Below are 27,997 nucleotides of genomic sequence, written 5' to 3'. Positions count from 1 at the left end.
TCTTTATTCTATCCCATTAATTTACATGTCTGTCTTCCACCAATGGCACTCAACCTTAATGACTGTAGCTATGTAAGTTTTGAAATCATGTGGAATGATTGTTCACATTTTATTCTTCTTTATCAAAATTGCTTTTTAGCTATACTATATATTGCATTTCCATTTCCATTTTAGGATAAGATTATCAATAGTTCCATTTTAGGATAAGATTATCAACAGATACAAAAAAAATCTCACTGTGATTTTGATACGAATTTTGTTAGACCTGTATATCAATTTTGAGAGAATTGAAATCTTTACTATGTTGAGTTTTCCAGTCTATGAACATAGTATGTTTCTGTATTTGTTTTGAGCTTCTTTGATTTTTTTCATCAGCATTGTAGTTTTCAGCATACAGGTTTTGAACATACTATGTTAGATTTATACCTAATTATTTTGTTCTCAGGGAGTAATTTAAAATGTTATTGCATTTTCAATTTCAGTTTCCATGTGTTCATTGTTAGGCTTATAGAAATATAATTGATTTCATGTTTACTTTGCATCTTGCAACCGTTGCTGAACTCACTTATTCTAAGAGGTTTTGTGTGTGTGTGTAGACTTCTTTGAATTTTCTATGTGAACTCTTCTTCTCTCATCTGTACCCTTATTATTTTCTTTTATTACCTTATTGCACTGGCTAGAACTTCCATTACTATGTTGAATAAGAATGGTGAGATTTGACATCCTTGTCTTGTTTTCCACCTTAAAGGAATGCATTCAGCCATTTACCATTATGAATAATGTTATCTGTAGGTTTTTTTGTAGATGCTTTATATCAAGGTGAGGAAGCTTGAGGATGAGCAATAAAATGCAGCCATTAGAAGTAGCCTAGAAGGACTTAGCTAGGCTTCACAGTGGGTATTTGACTCAGAAGAGAACTGAGATATTCTTTCAGAAACTGAAGGAGAATGCTGGTCCACAGACAGGGTTAGTGGGAAGGGGCAGGGGAGAGTGACCACTTAAGAGGTACAGGGTTTCCATTTGGGATGATGGTTGCACATAATTGTGAATGCTCTTAATGCCACTGAATTCTACACTTTAACATGAGAAATTTTATGTTATGTGTATTTTACCACAATTTAAATAAATGGTGGAAAATGAAAAAACATATAAAAAACCTCAAACATCTACCCCCCCAAAAGGCAGTGCTTCTCATTCCAGTGTCCAGCAGACATTAATGCTAACTGATCATGGCACTCTTTCTCACTAAGCCTTAGCCCCTAGATCCTCTCAACATAGTGTTCCATGCAGACAATTCCAGTCGATCGATGGAGGCATATATAAAGAAATCTGTTTAACATCTCAGGCAAGGAGCTCATTTTGGGCACACAGAACATCTGATCTAGAGCAGCACATTTGATCCCAAAGCCCACCAAAAGTAGGCCTGGGGCAGTTCATGTCTTACCTCCTTTAAGTGGAATTGGTTGAGGGCCTAGGTGTGGCTGAGCCTGTTGAAGCCAGTCTTGGTTACAATAGCCAAAATTAGTTGAGGACCAAGTGGCAGAGAAAAAAAAATCTTCCTTTTCATATTAAGGTCCAAGACATAGCAGCTCTATATCGTTAATTCTTTAATATTTTAAGACAGCCTGTTTGCAAGTTGAATTTCAGGGAAGACACGGGAGTGATTTACTGTGACATCTATTAAGCTTCTATAGAACATAATACATGTGTTCTTGCTCTTACCGTAAAATTAATTGTTGCTAATTAGTTAGGGCTGCCAGCTCACTTGTGTGTGAGAGTCTGTCACACTCCCTTCTCCTGGCCCTGTTTATTAGCCTCTTCTGGAGTCTCATCCTATCCTAGCGTCCTGTAGCTTTCTTCCCACGGTACATCTCTTATTTAAACAGTCAGGCCTGCTTGTTGGCTTTGGTTGATTTGAGTAGAGGTTTTTCAGTGGGAACACAGAAGTCCTTGTGTGTGTCTAAAGATGGCAGGTGAGACGAATCACATTTTGCACACCATCAGGTGTTATGTAAGTGCATTTGACCCCAAATAAACATCTCTTTCCAAATTCTTTCCATTGAGTTCTGAATTCCTATGAAACAATACAATGAAGCTCTCGTGTACTTGGTTTAGGTAATCAATTTCTGGGTTGTGGGAGTCTGGGAGAGAGGTCACTGTGGCGTGATGACAGCCCATAAATCTGGGTACAGCAGTAGACATGCCTGGGCTGGGCAGCCCATCCGTACAGTGACGGCTGCCTGGCATGGAGCATTGTTAAGTATCAGCTCTAAGCGAGATGTGTTGAGGTCCTGAAGATGCCATGACAGTGACTGAGCTTGTCTGCAGCCCTGCAGCCCTCGGAGGGGCCCTGATATACCCGCCCAGGGAGTGTGGGTCGTATAATTGCTGCTGACATTTCCGTGGGAAAAGGAGATCAATTCTGTTGGACTTTTTCCGAGAGCCGGGAGCCTGCTCCATGCAACCAGTGTAAATCTCCAACCATTGTGAATCTAAAGGTGACAGTCTCATGAAGTCATTATCACATATGATGACAATAAAAAGAAAAGATTTTTTCTAAATACAGTTCCGTGCCCGATGAAGCTTGTTCACTCCTGCTCAATGAACCAATAGAACAGTCAGTCGCAGGAGAGAAAAAAACCCTGTTTACACTGACTGCACTGCACACGTCTCTGCCCACCTCCTGTGAGGCGGCTTATTTCACACATCCCCGTGACAGAGTAATGTGACTTCATTGACTGGTAAGCAGCTGTTGGTGCAGCGTGTGAGGTGTCTGGGGGTGCGTATGTGTGTGATACCCACATGCTGAAATGAAGATGGAATGGAAGGCATGATGCTGTTATTGAAATTTAAAGGGCAAGTACGTCTTTATTAAAATCCACTTATGAAAATGGAGGCTGTAGCTATGCTCAGCTCTGATCATGTCTGTGAATGCCCCTGCCATGCTGAAGGAAGGGGACCAATTTCAACCCTTAACTTTTTTGCTTTGGGGCAGAGCTCCAGATAATAGGTGCTTGAGAGGTGAACTCAAGTGCTGAGGCTCCAGCTGGACCAAAACAATGAAGTCATTAGGAGCCAGGCTCTCCATCCATCAGGGACAAACCTGTCTGTGTCCTCCTGTCCCTTCTACTCCACTCCACACTTGGGGCTTCTGTGCATCTGCCTAGCTCCCCATCTTCACCTGCATCTCCTTGAAACTGATATGCATCCAGGGAAAGGTGACACTTGTCACTAGATGCAGGGGTTCATATGACATGACTCCACAGTCAACTGCCTTGGGAAGGTTTGAAGTGATCTCAATGGAGTTCGTGCATGTGTGTAGTTGTTTTACTTCTGAGAAATATTCTTGGATAGAAGATCAAGGGAGGAAATAAGAAATCTTTTTAACAAATTCATGTGATTTTTAATGAACTCCTTGCTTGGGCAGCTCTGGATCATTTAATTTGGCAGCATGGTTAAGGGGAAATATGATTGAGAAAGCTATTCATGCTTTGGAGAGTCACGTGGAGTATGGTAGCTGAGTGAATCTCCTTTACTCTGGTTATCAAGTCACTTGGCTGTTAGGATACATAGCTCTCCTTTTATTTTCATTGCCACTACTAGGATGCAGGACTTCATAACGATGCTTTATTAATGCAACAATCTCCCAGTTACTTTCTTTGCTTTGGGGCATATTTAATACACTGTGCATATACCTACCGGAAAATATCCTGCTTACATAATGCCACACCCTCATTCAGGAACCTACAAAAGCTCCTTTCTGCTTATAGGATTGATTCTAGATCCCTCCTCTAACCTTCAGGCTATGATCTGGTCCCATTTCACCTATCAAAACTTCTATTAAAATTCTACTTCGCCACCTCTCATCACAGCCCTGATTAGCCACAGCAGTTCTATCCTCACCATCCTGCCTTTGTGCCTCTGTTTTTCCTCTTTTCTTAGAGCCCCTCTTTGCCTCCAACTATTCAAAGAACAGTTTTATAATCTGTGAAGCATTTCCTGTGGATTACTTATCATCCACATTAGTGTCTCCTCTCCTGGGTTCATATCCCTCTAGCAGGCAAATGCTTGGTACTATTTCACATTAACTCTTGCATTGATCTAAGTGTCTAGTCTACAAGTTTTATCTCCAGAATGAAGTTTTTACTTCATTTTCAATTCTTGGTCTCCAGAATGCCTGCTATGCCATTCTGATGTAAAGAACATTGAACTGGGAATCAGAAGGCTAAACTTGGGGTCTGGCTCTCTGACTGACTGGCTGTGCAGCCTGGGATGGGCCCCTGGGCCTCTCTGAGTCTCTGCTTCCTCAACCGCAAGATGGACTCAGGAAATTTTCATAGCCTATTTCACAGAGTTATTTTAATGTTCAAATAAAATAGCATGCAAGGGTACTTTATGAGCCTTAAAGTGCCCTGAGAACAGTCGGCCCCATTATTATTGTAGTTGACTGGATTATTTAACATTCAATTGATCCAATAAAATATATCTGTAAGACACTGTGTAATCTTGAGTGTCAAACTGCTAAATAGCAGTGGTCATGCCATATACCATTTATAGAACCTTTTGTTTTTCAGAGTGTTTTTTATTTAGAATGCCATTTTGTTCTGGCTAGGGTGCAGGGGTCAGGTACTTTTATTCCCATTTTGCAGCTAGACGAAAGAAATCAAAGTTGGACAGATACATGAAGTGAATGGCTTTAAGTCCTGTACTTAGTTATTAGCATTGGACAAGGCTTCCTTTCTGCTGCTGACTCGCTGCCTGCAAACGTGGTCATTCTCACTCCCGGCTTCTCCCAGCACCACCCTGGACCCTGCGCGTGCAACACCTTCCTCCTCGTTTCTCACTTTTCCTCCCCAGTAGGCATTTCCCTTCTTGGCCTTCATCGGTTCTTGTATAGCTAAGGTGGTTTCTTCTGGGCTCATAAGGACCTCACTCCTGTTCATTTCATTCTAGTCATGTGCATATTCATTAGATGGAGGGAAAAAAAATATTTTACTCTTCCTTACAAATACTGTTGGTTCACTCAAGTGTTCTCAGGTGGAGGAGCCTGCATCGTGACCTGAGCGTGGTGTTAGGCCCTCACTATCAGTTCAGGCCCCACTGCAGACTCCAGGCCTCCAGAGAAATCAGCTTGCCCACCTGGCTCCCAGGTGGGGCTACAAGGCAGGGAGGGATATTTTCAGCCATACCCGCAGGGACAGACTGTTATAAGCTGATTACTTGCTCAACTTCAGCACACTGTATAATTAAACACTGGTTTGTTCTTAAACGAATTTGTTTAATATAATTTATTCCAAATAGCTGATGCCATTTTAATACTTTAGACCACACCAATACCAGATGTAAGTGGTTCATATTAACATATAAGAACAGAATTTTTAAAATTACTCAGGAAAAACGGTCCCCTTTGTAATAGTAACATTAAAACTCTCTCAGGAGGAGGCAATTTCCATAAGGAAATTCATTACAAAACCCAAGAAACCATACCAGGAGCTGGATTTGGCTAATCCTCTCCCGTATCCCTAACAGGACTCCAAAGCACAGTGGGCGGGACCAGTTCTCTCCCCTCTAAAGCAGTGGGATTAGATACATGTGACTTAGTTGTGCACTTTTTATAACTCTTCTCCAAAAACTGAGTTTACAGCAAAGTTCGAAAGTGTTTCAGCTGACAGAAGCACAGAAAACAAGTCCTTATCATAAGACAGAGAGGGAAGGGACCTGAGCACCATGACTCCCACATTATAAATCTGCTCTCAGCTCACAAACTGCCTCCAACGCCATGCTTCTTGACATGAGTTCACACCCAGGGCTTTGCAGCTCATCAAAGATGGAGAGTGTAAACAGGCAGAGGACAAAAGAGATAAATCTGGTGGCTACAGAGAAAGGGTCATTTGACTTCTGGGGACAGGCTGTAGCAATATTCCACTGACTTCATAAAGCTTTTATCTTCCTTGCCTTCCCCAGTTCTTACACTTTTGAACTATATATTGTGCTTAGTTGATAAATGTCTGTAATGAGAAAGATCAGGGTATAATGAAAATGGCATTGGATCTGAGGGCAAGCAAATGGGTTTTAGGTCCAGGCTCAGCTCTGGGAAATTAATACTGTGTCTTGCCATCCTCACTTATAGAATTAATAGGTTGTGTAAGGTCTTGGGCACACTGTCTGAGCTCTTAGAGAACATTCCATTTGCTATGGAGACTTCAGGCATCACTTCCTTAGAAAGGCACTGAAGACCTTGCATCCAGATTGCTGAGCTGATCATGTCTGTTTGCCTCTCATCCATAACAGTGAAGTGAAGGAGAGGTGGAAGTCCTTAATGGATGAAATTTCTCAATATATTTCTGGAAGAGATACAGTGTGTGGTTGCCAGGTTGATGTATGAAGCATAGGGGAGGAATCTTCAACTCAGAATATGATATGAGAGGTTTGCAGTGGAGGCAGGACTGCCCTGTTTGGCGGAACCTGGAATGGCTCCAGGCAAGAGGCCATAAGTGCAGCAGGTATAGCAGAGGGAAATGGTGGGAAAAGGCTTAAACACAAGGGAGGGGCAAGGGCATTAGTGGCATGCACCACCACCTCCAATCTGGCAGAGAAGCAGATAGCCCATTATTTACCCTCAACCAAAATAAACCTCCACTTCTATGCAAAAATTTCCAGATTGCCCAAGTATGAGAGCTAATATAAGGGTTGGAGCCCAGAGTAATGTTCTCTTAGTCTGGAATGTTTTTATTTCAGTGTGATGGTCCCCTCTCTGCCTATTTGCGCTGAAGCAAGGCCTGCCTGTCTATGTGTTCTGCCAATGGCCCAATTCCAACCAGACTTCCTATCTGAAAACAGAATTACTTACATAAGAGCAGAGAAACCCTTCTTAGCTATTTTGTCTTTCATTCTTAAATATAATTGGATTCAAGATCCATCATAGGTATGAGGACAACAAGCACTGAAAGAGAAGATCCAAAGAGAAAAAGTGGCCTTGGAGGAAACAGAAGTATTTCAGGAAGCAGAAGAGCATTAAAAACAAGTGTTCTCTGATTTCAGATTTTATATATATTTTTTAAAGTTAGGCAGTCATGAAAAAGGAATTATAAGACAGCAAGAAGGACTTCATAAACATTAAATATATGAGGGCAGAAATGAAAAGTTTCAGCCACAGGGTCTGAAAGAGAGTCAAGAAAATTTTCTAGAATAAAAAAAAACAAACAAAAAAATCCCAAGAAAAGCAGAGAGAGACAATGCTGGAGAAAAAAAGATGAGAGAAATAGAGAAGCAGTTCATGAGAGAGAATTCATCTAATCCAGATGCATCATGAGAGGTCACATATGACTACTGAGATCTCCAGATAGTAATGAGAACAGAGAAAAATGGTAGGGAGAAAGTTATAAAAGACAAACAAACAAAAAAACTGAAGACAATTTCCCAGTGTTGAGGAAGCACCCTAAGCCCCATATTAAAGGTCCTCTAAGGGCCAGCAGGATAAATGAGAAACCCATCTGCCTGAATTAAATGCTAGGACAATCTTAATTCTAGGAAAGAGGAGTCATTTGATCTTGATGCTTAGGACTATCCTCCTTCAGGTGGCCCAGATGTTGTCTTTATGACCTGTGACATGTGGGAAAGAAAATGCAGCCCTGGCACTTATTTAGCCTTGTGGTGTGCAGTATAAGACGGTCATATTAACATCATTCTATTTATTGCTTTTCAATGTTTAGAAGCATTAGACACTTAACTGTAGCATCTTGAAACTTGAATACACATAACAACAATCCTGACAAGTTGTAGTCAAGCTCAAAAAATATGTGAAATTACTTGGGTAAAGGGAAGGGAAGGTGCTAATAAGCTCACCATATACAGAAGAGTATCAGTGTACTGGCTGAAATACAGATAAAGTATGATAGGTTAATAGTCTACAGCTCCTGGTTATTGGGGGGAGCTGGGAGACAGTGTGAGCAAAATCCTCCTCTTATATAGTGGAGAATCAGTAAGTGTCATTAACTGGGAAAACAGGAACAGGAGGTATAGCATATTAATGCAAGTCTTGGAGGTGATCCTTAGAAAACCAAAATTCAAATTGGATTGAATCAGTTGCCCAGGAGAGTAGGCCCATGGCCAGGAAGGAGTATGTAAGGAAGGGTATGGTTTCTCTCCAGCTTAAGCTCCTTGGTACTACATGATTTGTTACCATGTGCATATATTGTTTTAGTTAATGTGGTTTTTCTTTTAATTAAAAGGAAAGATATGGATTCTTTTCTAACATTCAGAGTTTGTATTTGTAAAGAAACAATCTGCTGATACATTAAGCTGAGCCATGTGACAGAGCTCATGTTTGCCTTGTTTGGGCCTGCATGAATGGAAATTTCATTTGGTTTAACCTAAATAGTTTTCAGATTTTGGTCTTTAATGTGGACATGTCTTAACATGAAGGTCCAGTATATGATCAAGTCATTGGCTTCCTGGCATTTTGGAAATGTCATAATTCATTAGGTCCAACATGGCCCTTCTTTCCAAGAAACATTTCAAGCCCTTCTTAACTTACAAGGGAAAATTCAAATGGCATGTCCTCAAATCCCAAACCCTATACTCAAACTTTCTTTTTTCTTTGCTGCTTTTTCTTCCAAACTTCCTTAACTCTATTTTTGACATTCGTCGTGGCTGTTTTTACGTTCTGCCTTTTGCACCTGGTATTTATGTACTTGTCTCATCTCCCTGTTAGAGAACCCATCCTTTAGTGGGAAGATTCTTGTTCTGTTGGAAGAGACTGCCTGGGTTTGGAGGCCAATCCTAGCTTGCCTTGCCCACTTTCCAGCTGTGTGGCTTTAGGCAAATTATGTACCACCTCTGAGACTCAGTTGCCACATTTCCCAATAGAGGCAATGATGTCTCTCCTGAAGTCTAGCAGAATGTCTGAATAAAAGAAGGTACGTGCTTAGCACGATGTCTAGAGCATAGCCCGCATGCAAGTAGTGACGATTGACACATCTTCCCCATATTCAACCTTGAATCTTCACCTAACATAGTTTTTTCCTATAGATGTTTAAATGGTAAAATGAGGGGGACAAAAGGTTGAAAGATGCTGCAAGTATTGCAAAATCCTTTAAGAAAATAAACATTACCATTACCTTTAAAAATATGAGCTCTCAAATAAGCATATTAAAGAGGAAATACCACAGCACTCTGCTTTGCATATTAATGGTCAGAAAGCCATCCAGAAATGGCAAACATCTGGGCTACACCCAAAAACCTTGTCTGTGACCCTCCATCTTTCAGACATTGGCAGGTACCATTGGTTATGAGCTTTAGGGAATGTCTGCTTTTCTGTATAATTGGGGCAGAGTCTAGAGCCATGGAAAGCAGCCTGGAAAGCTGGAATGGAATTCTGGACTTCTTAAAACACTCACCAGCTTCCCATTTTGCATTAGGCTAAGCACTTGCCCCTTTCTCTTGTGTTTAGTGCTTTCCTCATACAGACTTCACTTGGTTTACTAAAGCTGGTTTAGTGGCTCCATTAACTTTTCCTGAGTGACTCAGTTACATAGCACTTTGCTTGTCCCCTCATCTGCATTTATGGCATTGTAATCGCATTATTGTCATATCCTCATTTCTCTCCTATTCCTTCCCCCTTACTAGAGGGTGTGCACAGAGAAGATATTCAATATATTTCTGTTAGCTTCAGGCCAGGGAAGCCCCTCAATGCCCACTGGAGTGTTTTCTGAATTATCTCCACCAACGCCAAAAGATTCTCTTCCCAATGGGACCATTCATGTAAAGGTACATTGATAAAAGCCAACAAGCTTTGAGAAGTCGGTCAGGAAAACGTAGTGGCTCCTGGTTTAAGCTGTTGAGAGAAGGAATGTTTCTGTGAGGAGGTCCCAGGAGTGGGAGTTCCCAAATGACAATTTGGGACAGATACCACGTAAACCCTCCAGTGGAGCTCTCGGCACAAAGCTGGGGAGAGGGGAGCGGGGCATTAAGGAATGTTTTCCAACCGGGGGAGCAAGAAGAGCTTTGGGGCTCAGGGACACAGAGCTGGAGAGGTAGGCAGACAAGACTGCCTGACCCACCTGCCAGGATTTTGTACAATCACTCTGCATAATTATTCTTGAAAATACAAACATTGCTGGGGCTGACTGACAAGTATTGTTCCAGCAGGGAGGGCTGTCAGGGCAAATCAATCCAATTCTACCACATGCCAGTGTGTAAAACAGATATAATTTTGGCTGTTAGGGGCTGTCAAAGCGAAGGATGTGCCGTATGTGTATTTTGAAGTGTGGTGTTCCCTTCAGTCTAACAGCTTGAAAGATTTCTGGGGCTTCCCTCCTCCCTCGCTGTTTTCTACAAGAAGTTTTGGGAATTCAACTTCAAAGAACCAGGGTTGCCTTTATCTTCTGTGATATTCAGGTTACATTAAGCCCTTCCCCCTAGCAGCTTGGCTCTTCAACATGGGGGTATTGAAATTTGGTTTGGGATGAAACTGTCATTTGCTGCCACTGGACCTTATATGGGGCATCCAGTAGGTACCTGGGGGTCTCCCAGGAATGTAAAGTCACCTTGCAAGAGTCGATCTTGTCCATCACTGGACCCAGTGCAAGGCTCAGCCCAAAGGCTTACACTGGTTTGTGTTGGTGAGCCCCTTGGGAATCCCTGAACGTTCACTTCCTCCTTCAGTGATCCAATCCTCAGATTGTGGGTCACACAAATCCTTCCTCTCTGCTTCATACATTTTTGGTATCCCCCACCCCACTGTACCCAGTGGCTTCCTCAGGAATCTCTCCCATCAATTAGCTTTCTCCCTCCCTGTCTTTCTGTGCCTATTTAATTTCTTACTCTCTACTCTTCTCCTCATCTTACAAACACCCTCAGAACTCTCCTTCTTCAACATCCCCTCCCAGCCCCCATCCTCTGGAGTCACTAGGTGATCTAGGCTGAGCTGTCTGCCCCCTCCTCCTCCCCCCTTACCTCCCCCCGCCACACGGCAATCTCCACACAGTGTCTCCATATCTTCATCCCCCCTCCGACTACTCTGCCCTGCTCACCTCTGCTCTCCTCAGGCTCAGTCATGGTCCTTTCACCTGCCTCTCACATTTCTCCATTTTGGTCTCATTCTGTGGCTCCTTTTCTCTGTCTTTCCATGAAAACATCAGAGGATTAGTCCTTGGCAACATCCTCTGTTCCTTTTGGGGTCATGGACTTGACCTCTGTTCCCTGGAGTTGGACACCCTGAGCTATGTGCCTTTGACAGACAAGAGACTGGAGAGGAAAGATGGATGTGTAACTGGATGGAGCCCCTCTTCAACTGGGCACAGGCCTCTGTGAGAACGAGGCCTATAGCTGCTCCCTAACTGGTTTCTCTGCCTCCATATTTCTGCTGCCAGAACCATCCAATGATCTGTCCTCATCACTTTCCTCACCTGCTCAGAAGTCTTCTGTAGCTCTGCACTGGACTCATATATAAAATAAAGTCATGGACTCACCAACTGTGGAATGTGTCCGCTGGAGTAGACCTGAGATGCCCTTTAGTTCAATCCCCTTATTTAAAGGTAATGAAATGAAGGCAAAGAGGAGTGAAGTAATTTGCCCAAGAGTCCACACCTATCAGTGCTGGACTTTTAATGAGGTGTTCAAGGTCTCCATGATCCAGCCTCATCATGCACTTCTAGCACATTGCCTACTCGTTCTCTTCAGAAAAAAACAAGACAAATCTCTATTGCTTATATATGCTCTGGACTTTTCCTCCTCTTCATCCTTGATCTTTCTCTTCCCACACCTTAAATGCCCTCTTTCCCACCATTCTTACCTCTTGTTTAATTGCTCACCTATTTCTGCATGTTTATGTTACATGTAGTCATACAATATTGTGATTGCCCAGTAGTTCCAGGCCCAGCAGTGAGTGTAGGGGAATTACATCTAGTCTTCAGCCCCTTCCCCAAAGCATTCTTGAGTGTGCCCATTAGATATTGATTTTGATGCTATTATAATCGTAAGAACTGTGGACTCCCTGTGCAATGTTATGGCTGAGGGTGGCTTTTGTGTCCTATATTTCTTTCTTATCGAGCTCTTGCATGAGAAATGTCTTTGAAACTCACTATTTACTCTATAGACATGATTGAGGACATTGACCCCCAGTGTAAAATCCATTTGATATGTTCCTTTGTAAACTAAATGCCACCACCAATCTTACTATAAGGCATTTCTATGCTTACTATAAGGAGTCAACATTTGGTGAATTATTGTTTTATTCTTTTGGCTTCTGCTGCCAGGAAACTCAAGAGTCAAATTATGACTTACCTTCAGTAACCATATGGGACCCTATAACCTGTACATTTGCATTTCTACTTAACACCTGTCTTAGCCTTCCATTCCATTTTCTTTGACTTGAGCTCTTATTGAAGTTGTGGATTTTCCTTGCATAGTTGCATGAGGTACCTAAAATCTTCTATGAATAAAGCAAAGGTGTGGTAGAAGTGTGATGTATTTATGTGCTTTTCTGCCCCTTTTGGTTGTGAGTTCCTTAAGGACAAGGATAATTGTGCTCATCATTCTTACCAGGCCCTAGGTCCTTTATAAAGATTTATTGAATTAAATTCATAAAAGCTGACCCACAACTCCCTAGGTGGACAAAGTCAAGCTCATGCATTTTCTCTTCACTTTGTTTTTTATAAGAAGGCCAAGGAAAGGTAGAGTGCTGTAGTGGAAGAATTCAAACTCTGCCTGTTACCAGTTGTACTATTAGTCGAGTTATTTAGCTTATCTGATCCTCTTCTTTTTACTTTAATCTGAAAATGGAGATAAGGATACCCTCCTAGATTACTATGAAGATTGATAACCCTTGTGAGCCTCTCAGCACATTTTCTGATCCATAATGGCAATCAGCACATGTTAGGACCCCCTTTCCCTCCCTATTTCCTCACTTCATTGGAGATAGCACTTGGAAAATGAGAAGTAAGTGGATTGCTCTATGACCACAAGTAAGTCAATTAATTGTGGTGTCATCTGTAAAATAAATGTGACTATTGACCTCATTCAGAGAGATATGAAAATTAATTGATGGTAATGCACACTGGGATTTTTTTGCTGAAAAGTGCTTAAGAAAGGCCCAGTATTACTACATTTTCTATTTCATCATCAATATTATTTATGAGTATTTGGCCTAGTCCTGTCCTAGTGTGTTTTACATCTGTGGCCTTAATTGCATTTATTTTCAGTTTAGTACCAACTTGTATTTTAATAAAAATGTAGATGAAATTCAAAAACCTAGTTCCCATCTCTCATGTAAATTTATTTGTATAAGGTGGATGATTTTACCTGTTTCAGTATGCTACCCATGAAATAGACATTAAGATATTTAGTAAATAATTTTTGTTAATTGTATTTAAAATCAAAGTCACACATTTTTCAAGGTATTTATCTTTAATATCTGGTTTCACACTCCTGTTTTATGTTTATGGGCAGTTTTCTAAAGCAATTCTTCATTATGAGATATTTGTTCCATTTTGACAATGATCATGAATTTTCAAGAATTACTAGAAAAAGAGATATTAACTAAATGAAATGCCTGCTGCCCCTTCAATGTCAGGAAACCATCATAGCCTTCAGTCATATAGGGTCCTGTGTTACAGAATCCAAGGATTGCTCTTCTGAGAGGCAGGGGACCTGAGTCTTGGTCAGTCACCTTCTAGCTGTGTGGCCTTGCAGAAGTTATTTCACTGCTCTGAGTGAGGCTCAGCCTTGATGACCTTTATATTCTTTTGCCATCACAGTGGTCATTTGACCTTTGAGATGGAATGGCTCAGGCAGGCTCCACATTTAAGGGTGTAGGGAAACAGAGAGATTGCTCCAAATACAGAATATTATTTTCTAGTGTATATTACCTTTTACCTGCCTGCTCAAAACTTTACAATATATTTTCTTTTAACTATAGATCACTTAGAACTTGGTATATATTAGAGACTCAATAAATGTCTCAATTTAAGGCCCATGTGCTGAGCAGGATATGTCCAATGAGCCAAAGGTTTCCATGAAACCCCATTACTGAGGAAATGGGAAAGACATATTTCCTATTACAGCCTTAAGTGGGTGGAGTTTACTTTCTTTTTTCTTTAGTTTTAGATTTAGTAGAAATGGATTTTGACATGGATTAATACTTATCTATAGCCTGTGTGTACATATATAGAATTTTTACATCTGAGAGGAAGTAATACCAGGAGTTGTGATTTAAGCCATCAGAGCCTGTGAGATCTCTGTAAACAACTGAAGCCCCTTGTGACAAAATTGTCAGTGTCTGTAATGTGATACTAACACCAAACCGGAAATCTACTGTGTTCTGGTATTCATGAAGCAAATGATCAAGGACACCAAATTTCCATTCTGGAAAATTCCATTAGTGGCAGTGATGTCCAGATAGTTCTCAGCCACTTATCTCAGTGGCTTCCTATTACTGGTCATCAATTTCTCCCTGATTCTATAGAGTAGATGTATTTACACAGTAATTTAATCACATGCTTTGTTTTGACTATATAAAATGTATAGATCAGTCTGTAGGCCAAGGAACTTCAGTGGTGTATTTCCCATAGCTCCCATATCTCTTTCCTATGGCAAGGTGAATTTTAAAGAGGCATTTTTCTATAAAACTTAAAAAGAAAATTAACTATTGTTAGGAGTTTTCCTCCAAATCTAGGTAGCCATTTATGGTAGCATTTGGGCTTGTAATTAAATTTTTATTAATTTGGGTTTGAGGTGATTTTACTCAAGTCTCTGAACTTAAGAACAGAGAATTGACTGGCTTCAGAGAAAGGAAATACATAAAGATTTTATGTTCACCCCACAGCTTATTCATCATGGAATCCTTACTCTCACTTCACTCAGGATATTTTTATAAAATGAATCCAAATGTTCATAGGGGCCTTTAAGTCAGTAATAGTCAAAGGCCTAATGCACAGTGAGATAAAGAGCTTGTACGGAGTGGGGATTTGGGCACTGCTTCCTTTAGGAAAGCCTTGCTCCCAGAAAAAGTCAACTTAGTCCCATGCAAACAGCCAAACCAAACAGCTTCATACCTCACCTCTTAGCTGCACTATTGAGAGACTCAGGATAAATGGCTGCCCAGTGTTTTCACAGTTTAGGCAAATTCCTGATCTCTGTGCCCAGGGCCCTGAGAATGACTGCCCTGGTGGGCTGGAGAGGGATAGTATGGAGCTTAGGGGGTGAGAGGGGCACCCAAGATGTCAGCAATGAGGAGGCTGAGATAGATGCTTTAAGGTGGCTAGAGGGCCAGCAGCGGGAGTGATGGTCTGAAGTCAGAATACCTGGGGATAACGGGTCTGTGGCTTCCATTTGAGAGGCTGCAGATGAAAGGCATGGATGCCTTGGGGCATAGCCAAGGTTTTATTTGAGTAGAGGAGGTAGAGGGAGGTTTAAGGAGTGGCTGGGGATATAGGGAGCTTGTGGGAGCCAGGGAATGAACCCAGAGGGCCCAGGAAGGGTTTGTGAGAGAGGTGGAAGAGGAGGATGGGCTCACCTGGTGCACTCGCTCATGAGCAGGAAGAGGAGGGACCCTCTGGGAGCACTTCTTGTGCTGATGGAGGGAAACAGAAGGCAGGATAGGGTGGAATGAGTCCGATGCTCTCCCAGAAGAGAATGGGGGGAAGGTGTTAACTCAATGACGAGGTGGCTGCAGGTCGCTTGTTCTTCCCACTCTTGACCTCGAGGAGAACAAGACTGTATTGTTGCCTGTATACTAGTTTGGGTTGTTGTCATTTAACTGAGATAATATGATTAAATGATATTTGTCAGTGGTTTTTATTACCATTCAGCACATTTTTCAACAAATATTTATAGAACACCAACTGTATGCAAGGCACTGTCAGGAATGCAAACATAAACCCCAAATTGTTACCTGTGCCTCCGAGAGGCTTCCAGTCTTAGGAAAAAGAAATTCATTCTGTTTGGAAGAAATACATTGGCAAAAGGCCACAATTCACATAATCTATGTTCCAAACCAACAAAACAAATTAATGCAAAGTAGCCCATTTCTTAAAGAAAGATGCATTTACCGTTTTCAAGGTCAGCATGGGAAAACTGGTCTCATCAATTTTAGTTTTGAAGATGATGAAATTGTAGCTTTATCTGTAGCTTTATAAAATGACTTCACACCAACTTTTCCTCCTTCTTGGGGGAAAAAAAAAGGAAAAAGAAAAGTGTAAATCAAATTCAAAAAAATAAAAACTTAAGTACTTGCCTTGATCTGGTAAGAGTGTAAAGTAAATCAAGTGGCAATTTAATTCTCAATGAACATGTGACAACCCTGGAGTTAAATATTAGATTTAAATAGGGCAGCTAATTTCTCTGCAAGAATTACACTTGTCTCTTTATATGGGCACTCTACCTAATGAACGCATTTCTCTACTCCTAAATTCAGGCATTGCTACTGGAGCATGAGAAATTAATATACATTCTTATATTCATTAATATTGTTGCTCATAAAAGACCTTTTGATTTTTATCACCCTGAGTTCCCAGAGGCCCACAGAGGCTGTCATGGCTCCAAACCACACGAATTAACAGTGGGAAAATCCTATTAATGCAAAACCTTAATCACTACTTGCATTTTACAAGTTGTATCTCAAGAAAACGGTATAGTGCATCCATCAACATAGAAAGAATAAAGAGCTGGTGGTATAGTCCTTCCACAAAATATTATAAAATAGTAAAAGGAAAAGAATTACTACTACACACATCTTGGAACTCAGTCTTAAGGGCATTTTTGAATTACAGATGCAAGATAGAGAATACATATGGAATAGTGTGATTCCATTTACAAGGTTCAAAAACAGGCAAAACAAAACAATATCTAGTTAGGAACATATGGTTAGTAGCAAACCTATAGAGGAAATTATTAAAATCGAGATGTAGTTGTCCTTGGGAGGTGAGTAGGGAAGTGGATACAATCAAGCAAGAACAGAGGTGCTTAGAATGTACTAATAATACTCTGTTTCTTGAATGGGATTGGGTGTTCCTGGGTATTCATTTTACTGTTATTACTTAAACTGCATAAATATGCTTAGCATCTTCCTTTGTTTTTATAATGCAGTTCGCATTCAAGAAGAAAATCTTTAAAGAAAGATTATCAAATTAAACCACAGTAATACATCCTTTCTATGTGCCCAGCACCTGAGGCATTACACAAGGTAACAGGAGAAAGACTTAGCCTCAGGGGGTTCACAAATGTGAAATAATTGGGGGGTAGGTAAGAACTGAACTAAGCACAGGTCATGATATGAGTCCAGAGAAGGAGGTTCTGTAGTGGTCGTAGTGGTTCTGGGAACGATTCCTGTGAGTGAGAATCCGAATTGGCCTTTGAAGGGCAAACTTAAAGAGAGCAAGTTGGGGTATTATTTGTACCTTTTCCTCTGTTACTTACATATTTCTATTTCTTGTGTCATGCTTAACATATTTACAATTGAACAGGAAACATTGTGGTATAGAAGAAAAAACATGGACTTCAGATCCAATTAGACCTGAGTTCAAATCCCAACTTCATTGCCACACTGTGGATCATTGAAACATCTACAGACTCAGTTTGCCAATGTATAAAATGCAGAGAAGGATGCTTCCCACGGCTGTGAGACTGGAACCAGAGAATGTCATTGGCTACACATTTCAAGCTCTAAAGGGCATCACAATTTCTTTAAAACTGCCATCCAGGGAGCTGTTCAGAAAAGAATGGTGGCCGGTGACCTGGTGGAAGCCCTGTGCTAAGGGACTCAACACTGCATGTGTTGTACGAAGAGGCACAAGCCTGCACTGCAGTTCTGTCCTCTACTGAGTCTCCTGTTGGGCTTCCCCAAGGGCTCTGTCCTTCAGAGTATTGCTTTGCTCTGAAATCCACCTTGCAGCTAATGGTCTTCAATGACTGTCACTTTGTTCCCCAGGAAGGTGTATTGATGAGTGATGTGGGCCAGTTCTACTCCAGACTAGACCAAACAATATTCTCACCCTTCCCCTCAAGCATCTGTTCTTGTCTCTTCTTGGCTTTGGAGAGCCAAGACTGGGACATGGTCTTAGAAAGGGCTTGAGGATGCCAGCTTTAGCACATTCTAGAAATCCCTGGTCTGAAGAAAAGAAGTCACTGAGGTTCAACCCTGGTGTAGCTCACCTCACAAGGAGCCTAAAACTGGGGTGAGGACAAAGCTTTAATTAGCAATGCGCAGATCTTGCATTTCCACTTTGTGTCTGCTGAGCCTCTCTCCTTCAGGAGTCTTAACAAAGAATTAAGGATCCTTGGCTCGCTCTCTGCCTTTGCTCACTACACAAATGACTAACAAAAATATGCAAAGCATCTTTCTTGTAAGGAGCCTGAAATTAATGACTGTATGGTCAATTTTCATTTCTCCCCTTTCCTAGTCTGTACAGCTTGTTAGTGATGTTCTGCATCCAGCCACCAGGTTACTACTTGAGTTCTATCAAAAATAATCACTGATCTCTGGAGAGCCAGCCAAGGCAGCCGCCTCCAGCCCCTTGGGATGGACTGTGCGGGTGGATACCGAGTTTCTCCTTGGGTTTACTGTGTGCAGAGGGGTATGGGCCTGTAAACTCAGGATGCAGGCTGTGGGTGCCCCACCCTCTGCCCCCACTTCTGCATGCTTCCATTCCAATTTGCACTCTGTCTTTGTTTTACAGTTGTTCAGCACATCAAGCGACATAACATTGTTCTGAAAAGGGAGCTGGGTGAAGGAGCCTTTGGAAAGGTTTTTCTAGCTGAATGCTATAACCTCTGTCCTGAGCAGGACAAGATCTTGGTGGCAGTGAAGGTAAGAGAGCACTCCAGAATGTATCATTATCTGGTCACACTAATGTGTGGAGATGTTACTATTTTTTATTTTATTATTTCATTTTATTTTTATTTTATTTTATATTATTTTATTTTAATTATATTTATTTTAGTGGCTGATTCAGGAGCAAATGATGTCTGCTGTGCGGATGTGTTCATATTCCTTTAAGTGGACAGTGAGAGGGATATTTGGGGCAGGTCCAACTGTGAGAGGTTCTTTTCACGGGCAATCTACCAGCCACAGGCTGTGAATAGTAGCTCTGAGCTACTCTTCTGAGTCAGTATTAACTTAATTCTGGATGGAGGTCTGTGGGGTCAAGCAGAATTCAAACAGCTAAGTCTTGGAGACTCAACCTGTCCCTTCAGATTGCTCCCTGCTTGTGCCAACCTTGGTGGGAGCTTGTCTCATGTGGCAGTCCTGGAAGGGAGACTGTGGAGTTCATGTCCCCTTTTCAGGTCTATTCCACTGAGATTTTCTGTTATACCTTACCTTTCCCCTCTCAGATGTTTCCAAAGTCTCAGGGTTGTTCACAGTGCAGGAATGATTCCATCCTGGGGTGGATGGCATTTTTTGTGAGTTCTCCCACCCTAGGAGACACAAGTTTTTACTAAAATAAGGAAATCTGAAAGTCCTTTTTCTGAAAGTCCATTTCCCCAGAAACTCAAAAAGGACACCTGGTCTTCAATAAGGTAAATATTATTGAAGGGGATATGATTTCCACTGAGCTCTCTTAAACACAAAATTAAACAAAAATAGCACAAAAGACCTCAGCAACTCCTTTATACGTACTCTGGCAACATTAAAAAAAAAACAACTGTTCACCAAGATACTGAATAACATATGTAAAACATTCAAAAGAAACATATATTTATAAAATGAATTAAGTGGTGAATGAATATGGACATGGCTAATGTAATAAACTGTAACTTCTGGCTTACTATAAGATGATAGAGTTTGGGTTTTTTGTTTTTTGTTCATGACAAACACGGAAGATTTGTAAGAATGTCATTTGCTTACTAGCTATAACTGGGACAACTTTTCATTAAAAAAAATCAGATATATATTCTGTTACTATGGTCCTTAACATTAAAATATTTCAGTATAAACATAATGGGCAATTGAGGAAAGAGGAAAAATCATTCTTGAAATTACCCATCCTGCAGACTAAACACAGTTTCTGTGAAAGTTGATCCAAATGACAAAAACTCCATTTGCTTTCCTTATCATCAGAAGTAACTAACCTGAGTGGCCTAGGTACTCCCAGACTCTCAACAAAGGCTTCTAAAGCTGCACTTTGGAGTAAAAAGAGGACAGACCTTTCTAGGGATGATAAATGTAATATCTATCAAATAAACATCATCTCACTCCAGGCAAATGGTGGGGAGTGAGATGAGGAGAGGACAGGGGAAAGAAGATGCTAGAGAGATTGCAGGGGTCCAGTGGTATAAAAGCTGTGAAGTAGCGACTCTGCGGATGGTTTTTTAATATTTTTTTTATTGAGCCTGCAATAAAATGTGCAAATCTTAGTGCACAGGTACATACACGCATGTAACTGTCACCTAGATTAAGATATCAGACATTTTATTTCTTTTCCCTCAGGGGATGTTTAATTGTTGCTATTGCCTCCTCTTTTCTTTCATTTACTCGAAAAGTTTGTTAGTTTTTAAAGCACAGAATGTTCAGAACATTTGGCAGTGTTATTTCTACAGTCTTTGCTTTCTTCTGCTATCTTTTTTTTCCCCCCTTTTGGATAAACAGGACCGAGAGGTGCCTCTGTTTTTGTATCCTGGCGTGGCCGTGTGGAGAGCACACATTCTTGTTCTGGGTCCATGTTTCCCACTGAGATCCGGAGGCCCCCAGGGAGCTAACTCTGGCCTTCAGACTCTGAATTCACCTCATGGTGTAGCAAGATGAGAATCTTTGAATGTGAGAAAAGCCTGGGAGGTAATGGAATCCTAGAAGGGTAGGCAGAGCTGAGAGACCTGAGGCAGATAGACAGATTCACAAAGTTTCTCAGTGGGTCTAGCTTTTCATCTTACCATCAGTCCCTATTTTATGCCTGTTTCTCTGTACTTCTTGCAGTGCCTTTAAGGAAAGGTTATTGCATATCTAAGTCCAGTGCACCTTCAACCTGTTCCAGGGCAGTGGACTGTGGAATTCCTCAGTTCTTGTCTTCTCAAAGGAAAGAATTCAGTGAAAAGACCCCTGCTAGAGAGTTAAAGCCTCAGGGGTTTTTATTTAGCAAAGCGAAAGGAAAGTAAGCTTCAGACACAGAGGAGGGGCTGACCCCAGGGTGAGTGGCTATTGCTGGGTTTTACATGCTGTCTTTTTATGGGGTGCATTTCGTTTCCTTTCTCCCATTTTGTCATTCTCTCACTATCTCCTGGATCGCCTTGCTTCCTCCTCCCCTTCAGCCTCTGCGCAAGTTTGCATTCATCATTTTTTCCATGAGCATCCAGGAGAAACCCAAGGTGGGGCTTAAACTGTAATGTACATGATATCATAGTGACATTATGATGGCCTCAGGGACCTTAGCAACAAGGTCTTCCTTAAATCGGGAAGGTCCCAGTGACCCACATATTTTGCTTCTCAGTTTGTGTTAAGATGCAAAAGGGGTTGGTCTAAGGGAGACAGTGAAGAAGCTGGGTGGAAACTGGGTGGCCTGCCATCCTCCTTCCCCCCCTCCTACTCAGTACTGTAACAAACTCGAATGATCTATTTCTCAGGATTTCAGGGCTGGGGCTAGCAACACCATAGGACTGGCCAGCCTCCGCAGTATGCAGCCAGTTGTCCTGCCCAAGGCATGCTTCCACCTGGGCGTATCTCCCATCACTGCTGTTGGTGAGACTTCTCTCTGGTTTAAATCCCAACACGGCCCTAATCCCACCTCTGACCCAGACCCAGGACCTAACTCTCATAAACCACCTGGCTTTGCCAAATAAGTAGTTACAAACTGATGGCTTTTGATGAATGTTCACTTTTAGTCAATACTGCTAAACAAACTAACAACTGGATTTGCCCCTTTATGAAATCCTGACCTCTTCTCTTTGCTAGTCCCCTTCTTGTTGAAATTCAAAGGAAACCATCACCTGAAGGAGAGCGGGCAAAAGGCCTGCAGCTTCGAGGTCATACACCCGAGAAGCCTCAACTCCGTGGCCTTGAGTGTGCATTTTGTTGAAATCAGAGGCTTTGCTTATGTGTGCTAGAACAATTTCAAGCTTCAGAGAGGATGCCCATTTTAACTTTCTGGGTCCAGAGGCTGCAGCAGCAAAGGAACAATGAGATATCCTTGGGCTCCGGGATGAACTGGATCAGAATAACATTTGGACTTTTCACAGAGCTGCCTGTCCGTCATCAGCCTGACCTGTGTACTTTTAGGGATGTGGACTGATTGAAAGTGTATTCAAAGACTGTCTAATGAGCCTGGGAAGAAAATGTCTATGGTTCAATCCTGACCTCAATTAAAGGATTTTTGAAGGAATGAGACTAATTGAACCCAGCTTCCTGGGCCTGCACAGCTTGTCACTTCGAGGAGCGTCTGGCTATAGGGGCTGCTCCTCTTCGACTGGAGGCACCCAGAGATGTTTGACAGTCTTTCTGCCTGTTGCTTAGCAACCCCCGTAGCATTGATTATGCATGTGAAGAAATAGCAGCTATTGTCCTTTTCCCTTCTCCAGAAGGAGTGACTGGTTTCAAATCTGATACTTTGCATGCAGACTGACAGACTTCAGGTTCCTGTAAATCCTGGCGTCACTTGCCCCAAATAATTTCAGAGCTTGAGGGATCCACAGGAGCCTATTTAAGATGGATATGATGCCAAGGCATGTGCAGGGCACTCAAGGTCACACGGGGACTGAGCCTGCCTCTCCCATTAGAGTATCTGCTTGTTTGGATCCATCCGCGTTGTCCATTTTTTGATATTTTTGGATGACCTTTTTTTTTGTGAAAGGGATTTATCAACCATTTTTTCCTTTTACACTGAATTACAACTGAAGAACCCATAGAGAGGAGGAGAGGCAGAGACCAGTCAGTCTTTGATCAAAATGCATTACTTTACCTTTAAGTAACTCAATTGCCAAGGAAACGCTTCCTTGCAGTTTCCCGCGTTAGCTGTGGGTGCATTAGCTATTTTTGGCTCTATCCAACCTGTATTTCAGTAACTACAATTCCTGTGTTTCTTTGCACTGTGAATGCACACTGATTTTTGTTGTTTAAATATAGTCACAAGTGTGCTTTGTAGGATTTGTGGCCTCCCTGCCCCCTCTCCACTGACAGGTGTATTTCTAGAAACGTGAAATGCTGAATACAAGAGAGACCTTAGGAGTCATATCTATAACCCAAGGCTCATGTTTTATAGATGAGAAAACAGCCAGGGAAATCGGGTGACTTCCTCAAGGTGTTAAGTTCAAGTGAGAGAGGTTCTGCACAGGATGATTTTGTCAGAGGAGAAATGGTGAAATCCTAGTTGAACAGGAACATTTTTCGGGATCTAAGAATTTTTGCTTTTCATGTTTCTTAATATCTTTTTGTCAGCCTAGGAAATAACAATTTTCTTCACCAAGGGAAGAGTTGACTGATAATCCCTCTGGCATGATACCATGAGGCAGCCCCAAAGTAGCCTCCAGTACCTTGTTACCATTCTCACAGTAGGAGGGTCCAGGCTCCAGCCCAGCCCTTGGTCCACACAACTGCCACTAATCTGTCAGCTCCAAGTTCAAGTTGCTGCTCTTTGGGGAGTCCTTCTCTTGCCTGCTGCCCCACCTGGGTCAACCTCCCTATTACATACCACTAAGGCATCCTTTACAGCATTTGTCAAGGTTGTTAATTATACATGTATTTGTGGGCTTATTTAATCACCGGCATGAATGTCTGTCTTCTTCATTGGAGTGGCATGCTTTAAAGGGTGGGAACCATGCCTTTTAACACAATGCCTAATATGTAGTAGCATGCAATAGATGCTTTTGAATGAATGAAGGGATGGATAGATGGACAAATGGACAGATGGGTGGACTTTAGAAATAATAGCCTTCTGAAAAATTAAAGAGTTGGCAGTTGGAATTTCTAGGTAAGGCAATGATCTGCTATGCTATTCATAGTCATAGAATTCTAGGTCTGCAAGGAACTGTAAAGATGATGTATGAAGAATAATGTAATCCAGTGAGAAATCATTTTAGAACTGATTGAATGCCTCTGCCGATACACAGAACTGTTATGGATATCTTTAGCTTACCTCCCACATGTTGCCAATGAGGAAACAGGAACCCAGATAATATAAGTGACCCATCCAAAGTCACATAGCTTAAATAAGGTCACTTAATGTCTGATCTAGGACTCATTCCTATGCCCATGATGAACCACAGTTTTATTTATTGAACTTAACACATGCCGTGGTAAACCAAGTTGGGTAAATTTAACACAGTGCCACTTATCAAGTAATACAGAGGGGTGATTAAGCTGTGCTCATTTGTATGAAAGGATAAGAGACACTTCCATATTTTCCCAAATAGAAATGCAATTCAAAGGAATAGGTAGAAATAAGGACAGCTGGTTTCTGCAATGAGTGCCTTGGCTTCAGGGAAATATTAGCAAAACATTATAGTCATCTTTGATAAGAAGAGCATCATGGTGCTCACTGGAAACCCAACTCAAGCTGGTTTAAGCAAAAAAGGGAAATCATTTGCTCAAGCTGCTGGAAACCTCACTCCTGGCATCCTGGCTTCAGGTATGGCCAGGTTCAGGGATTCCATTCTCTCTCTCTCTCTCTCTCTCTCTCTCTCTCTCTCCACAGCCTCTTCCTATGTATTCCTTGGCTCTTCTTTTCTCTCTATTGTTCTCCCCACACTGTGGTGAGAACTTGGCAGAATGCCTCTGGGCTTCCATCCTGCCATCCTAGAACCCAGGGAGAATCCTTCTCCAGCAGTCATGCAAAGGCCCAAGGGCTGACTCTTATTGGCTCATCATGAGTTGGGTCACAGGCCCTCTGGCCAAGGCAGTGGAATGTTCTGATCATCCAAGGCTGGGCCACAGACATACATCCCCGAGATTGGAAGACGGGGTCAGCTCCACCCAGCACACCTGGATTGAATGTGGGGAAGCACTGGTTCCTGGAAAGAACATTAGAGATGCTACAACCAAAAGAAGAGGTCTGACAGGAAGAAATGAAAGATGACCAGCTGAAAGAGGAGCTGCAGGACAGCGAGGCCTCGGTGACGGGGAGGGAGGAGAACGAAAAGCTTACTCAGGATCTGAGGGAGCCCTTCTGACAGTCCCTTCTTCATCCTCTCAGCAGGAGACATCAGGGACAGTCCCCTGCGCTTCGCTGCTAATGGGGAGCAGCTGGCTCTTACCTCTGCTGCTTCCACGCCAACTGCTGCTCACACACAGATTCCTCAGGAAGGAAAATGCTATGTCCAGATGTTCCACTCAGTCTTCATGCTAGGCCACCTACCTGTGGTTCAGCCATTCCAGGTCGTCATGTGTCACAAGTGAGGTCACCTGTGGGAAAGAAGCACCTCGAGCCGTTGTCTCCGGATGTGTGTAAGGGCAGGGCAGAATATGGGCTTGACAAGGAAAGCTCATTCTCTGCTCTTCTGGAGCAGTGAAGTAACGCATAGATGAGAGACCGAGCATTACAAGTTCATCTATTTAAGTGTTCATGCAATCTGGGCAAGTTTACTTCTAAGACAGAGGGCTATTTTCTTACTTTCTTTGGTTTTAGTATTTTATGTAGTCATCACATCCTGATTAACGGTCTCTCGCCCGCTCCTCCCTTTCCTGGGCTCCCTCCCTCTGTCTCCATCTACACTGGCATGTGAGGCCCCTGTTCCCACAAGGTGGGAAAGGTTGATGACAAGATTAGTGTATTTAAGAAAACATTTGTCAGTGTTCCCCTAAAAAAATAGTCTGTATACCTTAACAGGATATAATTTTACAGAAAGTATTATCAAGTCCATCTTCATAAGTTTCCAGGAACAGAAATTATAGAACTTTTCATAGTGGCATGTGAAAAGCCTGAATCATTTTTGTTCTTTAGTGTAAGGACTTTCTTTCCTGGTGTGTGTGTATGTGTGTTCTTGTGTGTGTGTGTGTGTGTGTACTCATATGGCTATGTTCATTCCCTGTGTGATGGAGAGCAACCTTCCCCTGTAAGAATCCCTCTTGTACTTGAGTCAGGTAGGCCCCAGTTATTAGGTTGATCCATCAATGCCCCTTTCCCAGTCATTTCAACTTTTAACCTTTGATGGGAGTTCTGTGTTTTGTCTTGTTAATTTGTCTTATTAACTCTCTTTTCTGGCTTATCTCCAGTTTATCCCTATCTTTTCTGAAATGCTAAAACCAAAACAGTTCATTGCACTTTAATGAAATGTAAAATGAAGATTCATCATACCAACATAGCTGGAGGTCAATCAAACCACAGTCTTCCATGATCCACCAGCTCCTTTACATCTGGGGAAATTGTCTCAGACAATTGCAAACTAGCACACTTAAAGCCTCTAAATATCTTGGCAGTTGTCCATACAGAGGACAACTTTTCATTCATTCTTTTGAGATACTATTTCTCTAATATGATAGTTGCTATGAATTGGTTTCCTGTCTTCCCAAGACAACATTTGTCATATGTAACTTATGCACACATAAACCATTAATTTTATCCCCAAATTTTTGCAGATATATTAAAGTGTGTGGATTGGAACTTAGCCTCATGTTTCCCATTGGATGGTCGACTTGTCAGATTCTGAAACATAAGTATAAGCATGGCTGTGAAAATAAAGACAGCAGCAGTCAACACCCAGCCTATGAATCTTGTATTTGAGGCTGCCATTTGGTATATAATTAAAGTCCTTGCAAAGGCCAGTATGTATGACTGAGTTGATATACATAGAGTGTTGGTTTCTAGTCATTATAAGCATTGAGTTCGTGATCATTATTATTTTTGTACAATCATTTAATTAGTTTTTACATTTGTAAGAATTTGGGTGAGCCATCTATTGCACTGTCTTTAGTTTTTAAGATCTTCTATCAAGCTCTTCCTACCTCTGAATTTATTAAAATATACTTCTCCAAGGTTCATTTTTATAACAATTTGATAAAAGCTTTCTCTACCTCTCTAGGAGAAGACTCTGTAAGTTAGAGGAATCACACAGCTTTGTGACTGTGACTTACTCTAAATGCTTGGCTAACTGGTGTCTGTAAGAACCTCATACAAGGGTGTCTGCTGGCCTTAATCTTATTTTAGTTTGGCATTGATTTCCAACATTGCAAAGAAACAGGTTGACCCATTAATAGCCTCATGAGGTGGCTTTTATGGAACAGTGCTGTCCAATAGAAGTATACATTTCAGTTTGCACATTAAAAAGTAAAAAGAAGTAGATGAAACTAATTTTATTGTTATAGTTTACTTAGCACAACCTATCTGAAATATTAGCATTTCAAAGTAGTATTGATATGAACATTTTAATGAGATATTTTTCATCCCAAATTTTCAAAGTCTGGTATGTATTTTACTTACAGCATATTTCAATTTGGATAAGCTTATTTCAAATGATCACTAGTCACATGTGGTTGCTCACTACCATACTGGACAATGCAGGTCTGGAAGATATCAGAAAAGTAAACAATCTATATTAGCAACAGATCTTGATGCAATGATCCTGACCCAGACGACCTTAGACATGTTGAGAATCTCATGTGTTTTGCTTGCCTCTTATGGGAGTTTACTCATTGCCTCCTGTATTTCAAGTACTGTGGTGGGCACTAGGCATAATGAAGTCTTACCATCTATCCTTTTTTTTTTGAAATATTTCACCTTAATTCTGTTTCTGTGATCTCTAAAAAGCATAAATATGAGATTAGTGTTTAAAAAAGGACACAATCTCTATTTCACCTTGTGTCTCCTAAACCACCTGTAGCTTGAAATGCCTGATTATTTGTCATGTGCTACAACATCCAATCACACCACTGATTTCAGATAAGCTCTCTTGCCTCTCTGGTACCTTCCTGCTAGTCTTCCTAGTTGGCTGAAGCATTGCAGAGGAATGTTGATTTTCCTTTTGTTTTCTTTCCTTCCTTTTATTTGCCTTCACTTGCGTCTCAGTTCTGTGCTGAAGTTTATTTCCTGCTACTCCATTCTTCCAACCCTGGACCAATGTGTGTTCCAGGCAGTAGCTCGCT

At 41.5% G+C, this 27,997-nt stretch overlaps 1 protein-coding gene across 1 annotated transcript in view; it reads left to right on the top strand.

The window, feature by feature from the left end:
* NTRK2 (neurotrophic receptor tyrosine kinase 2) overlaps positions 1–27,997 on the top strand; it is a 307,599-nt gene that overhangs the window by 212,312 nt on the left and 67,290 nt on the right. Inside the window, exon 17 of the mRNA XM_036923242.2 lies at positions 18,675–18,805. Coding sequence (XP_036779137.1) covers positions 18,675–18,805 — 131 coding nt within the window. The remainder of the gene's footprint in view (positions 1–18,674; positions 18,806–27,997) is intronic.

Source organism: Manis pentadactyla, chromosome 3 (genome assembly GCF_030020395.1).
Source record: "Manis pentadactyla isolate mManPen7 chromosome 3, mManPen7.hap1, whole genome shotgun sequence".
NCBI lineage: Eukaryota > Metazoa > Chordata > Mammalia > Pholidota > Manidae > Manis > Manis pentadactyla.
This window is presented reverse-complemented; position numbering and strand designations above follow the sequence as displayed.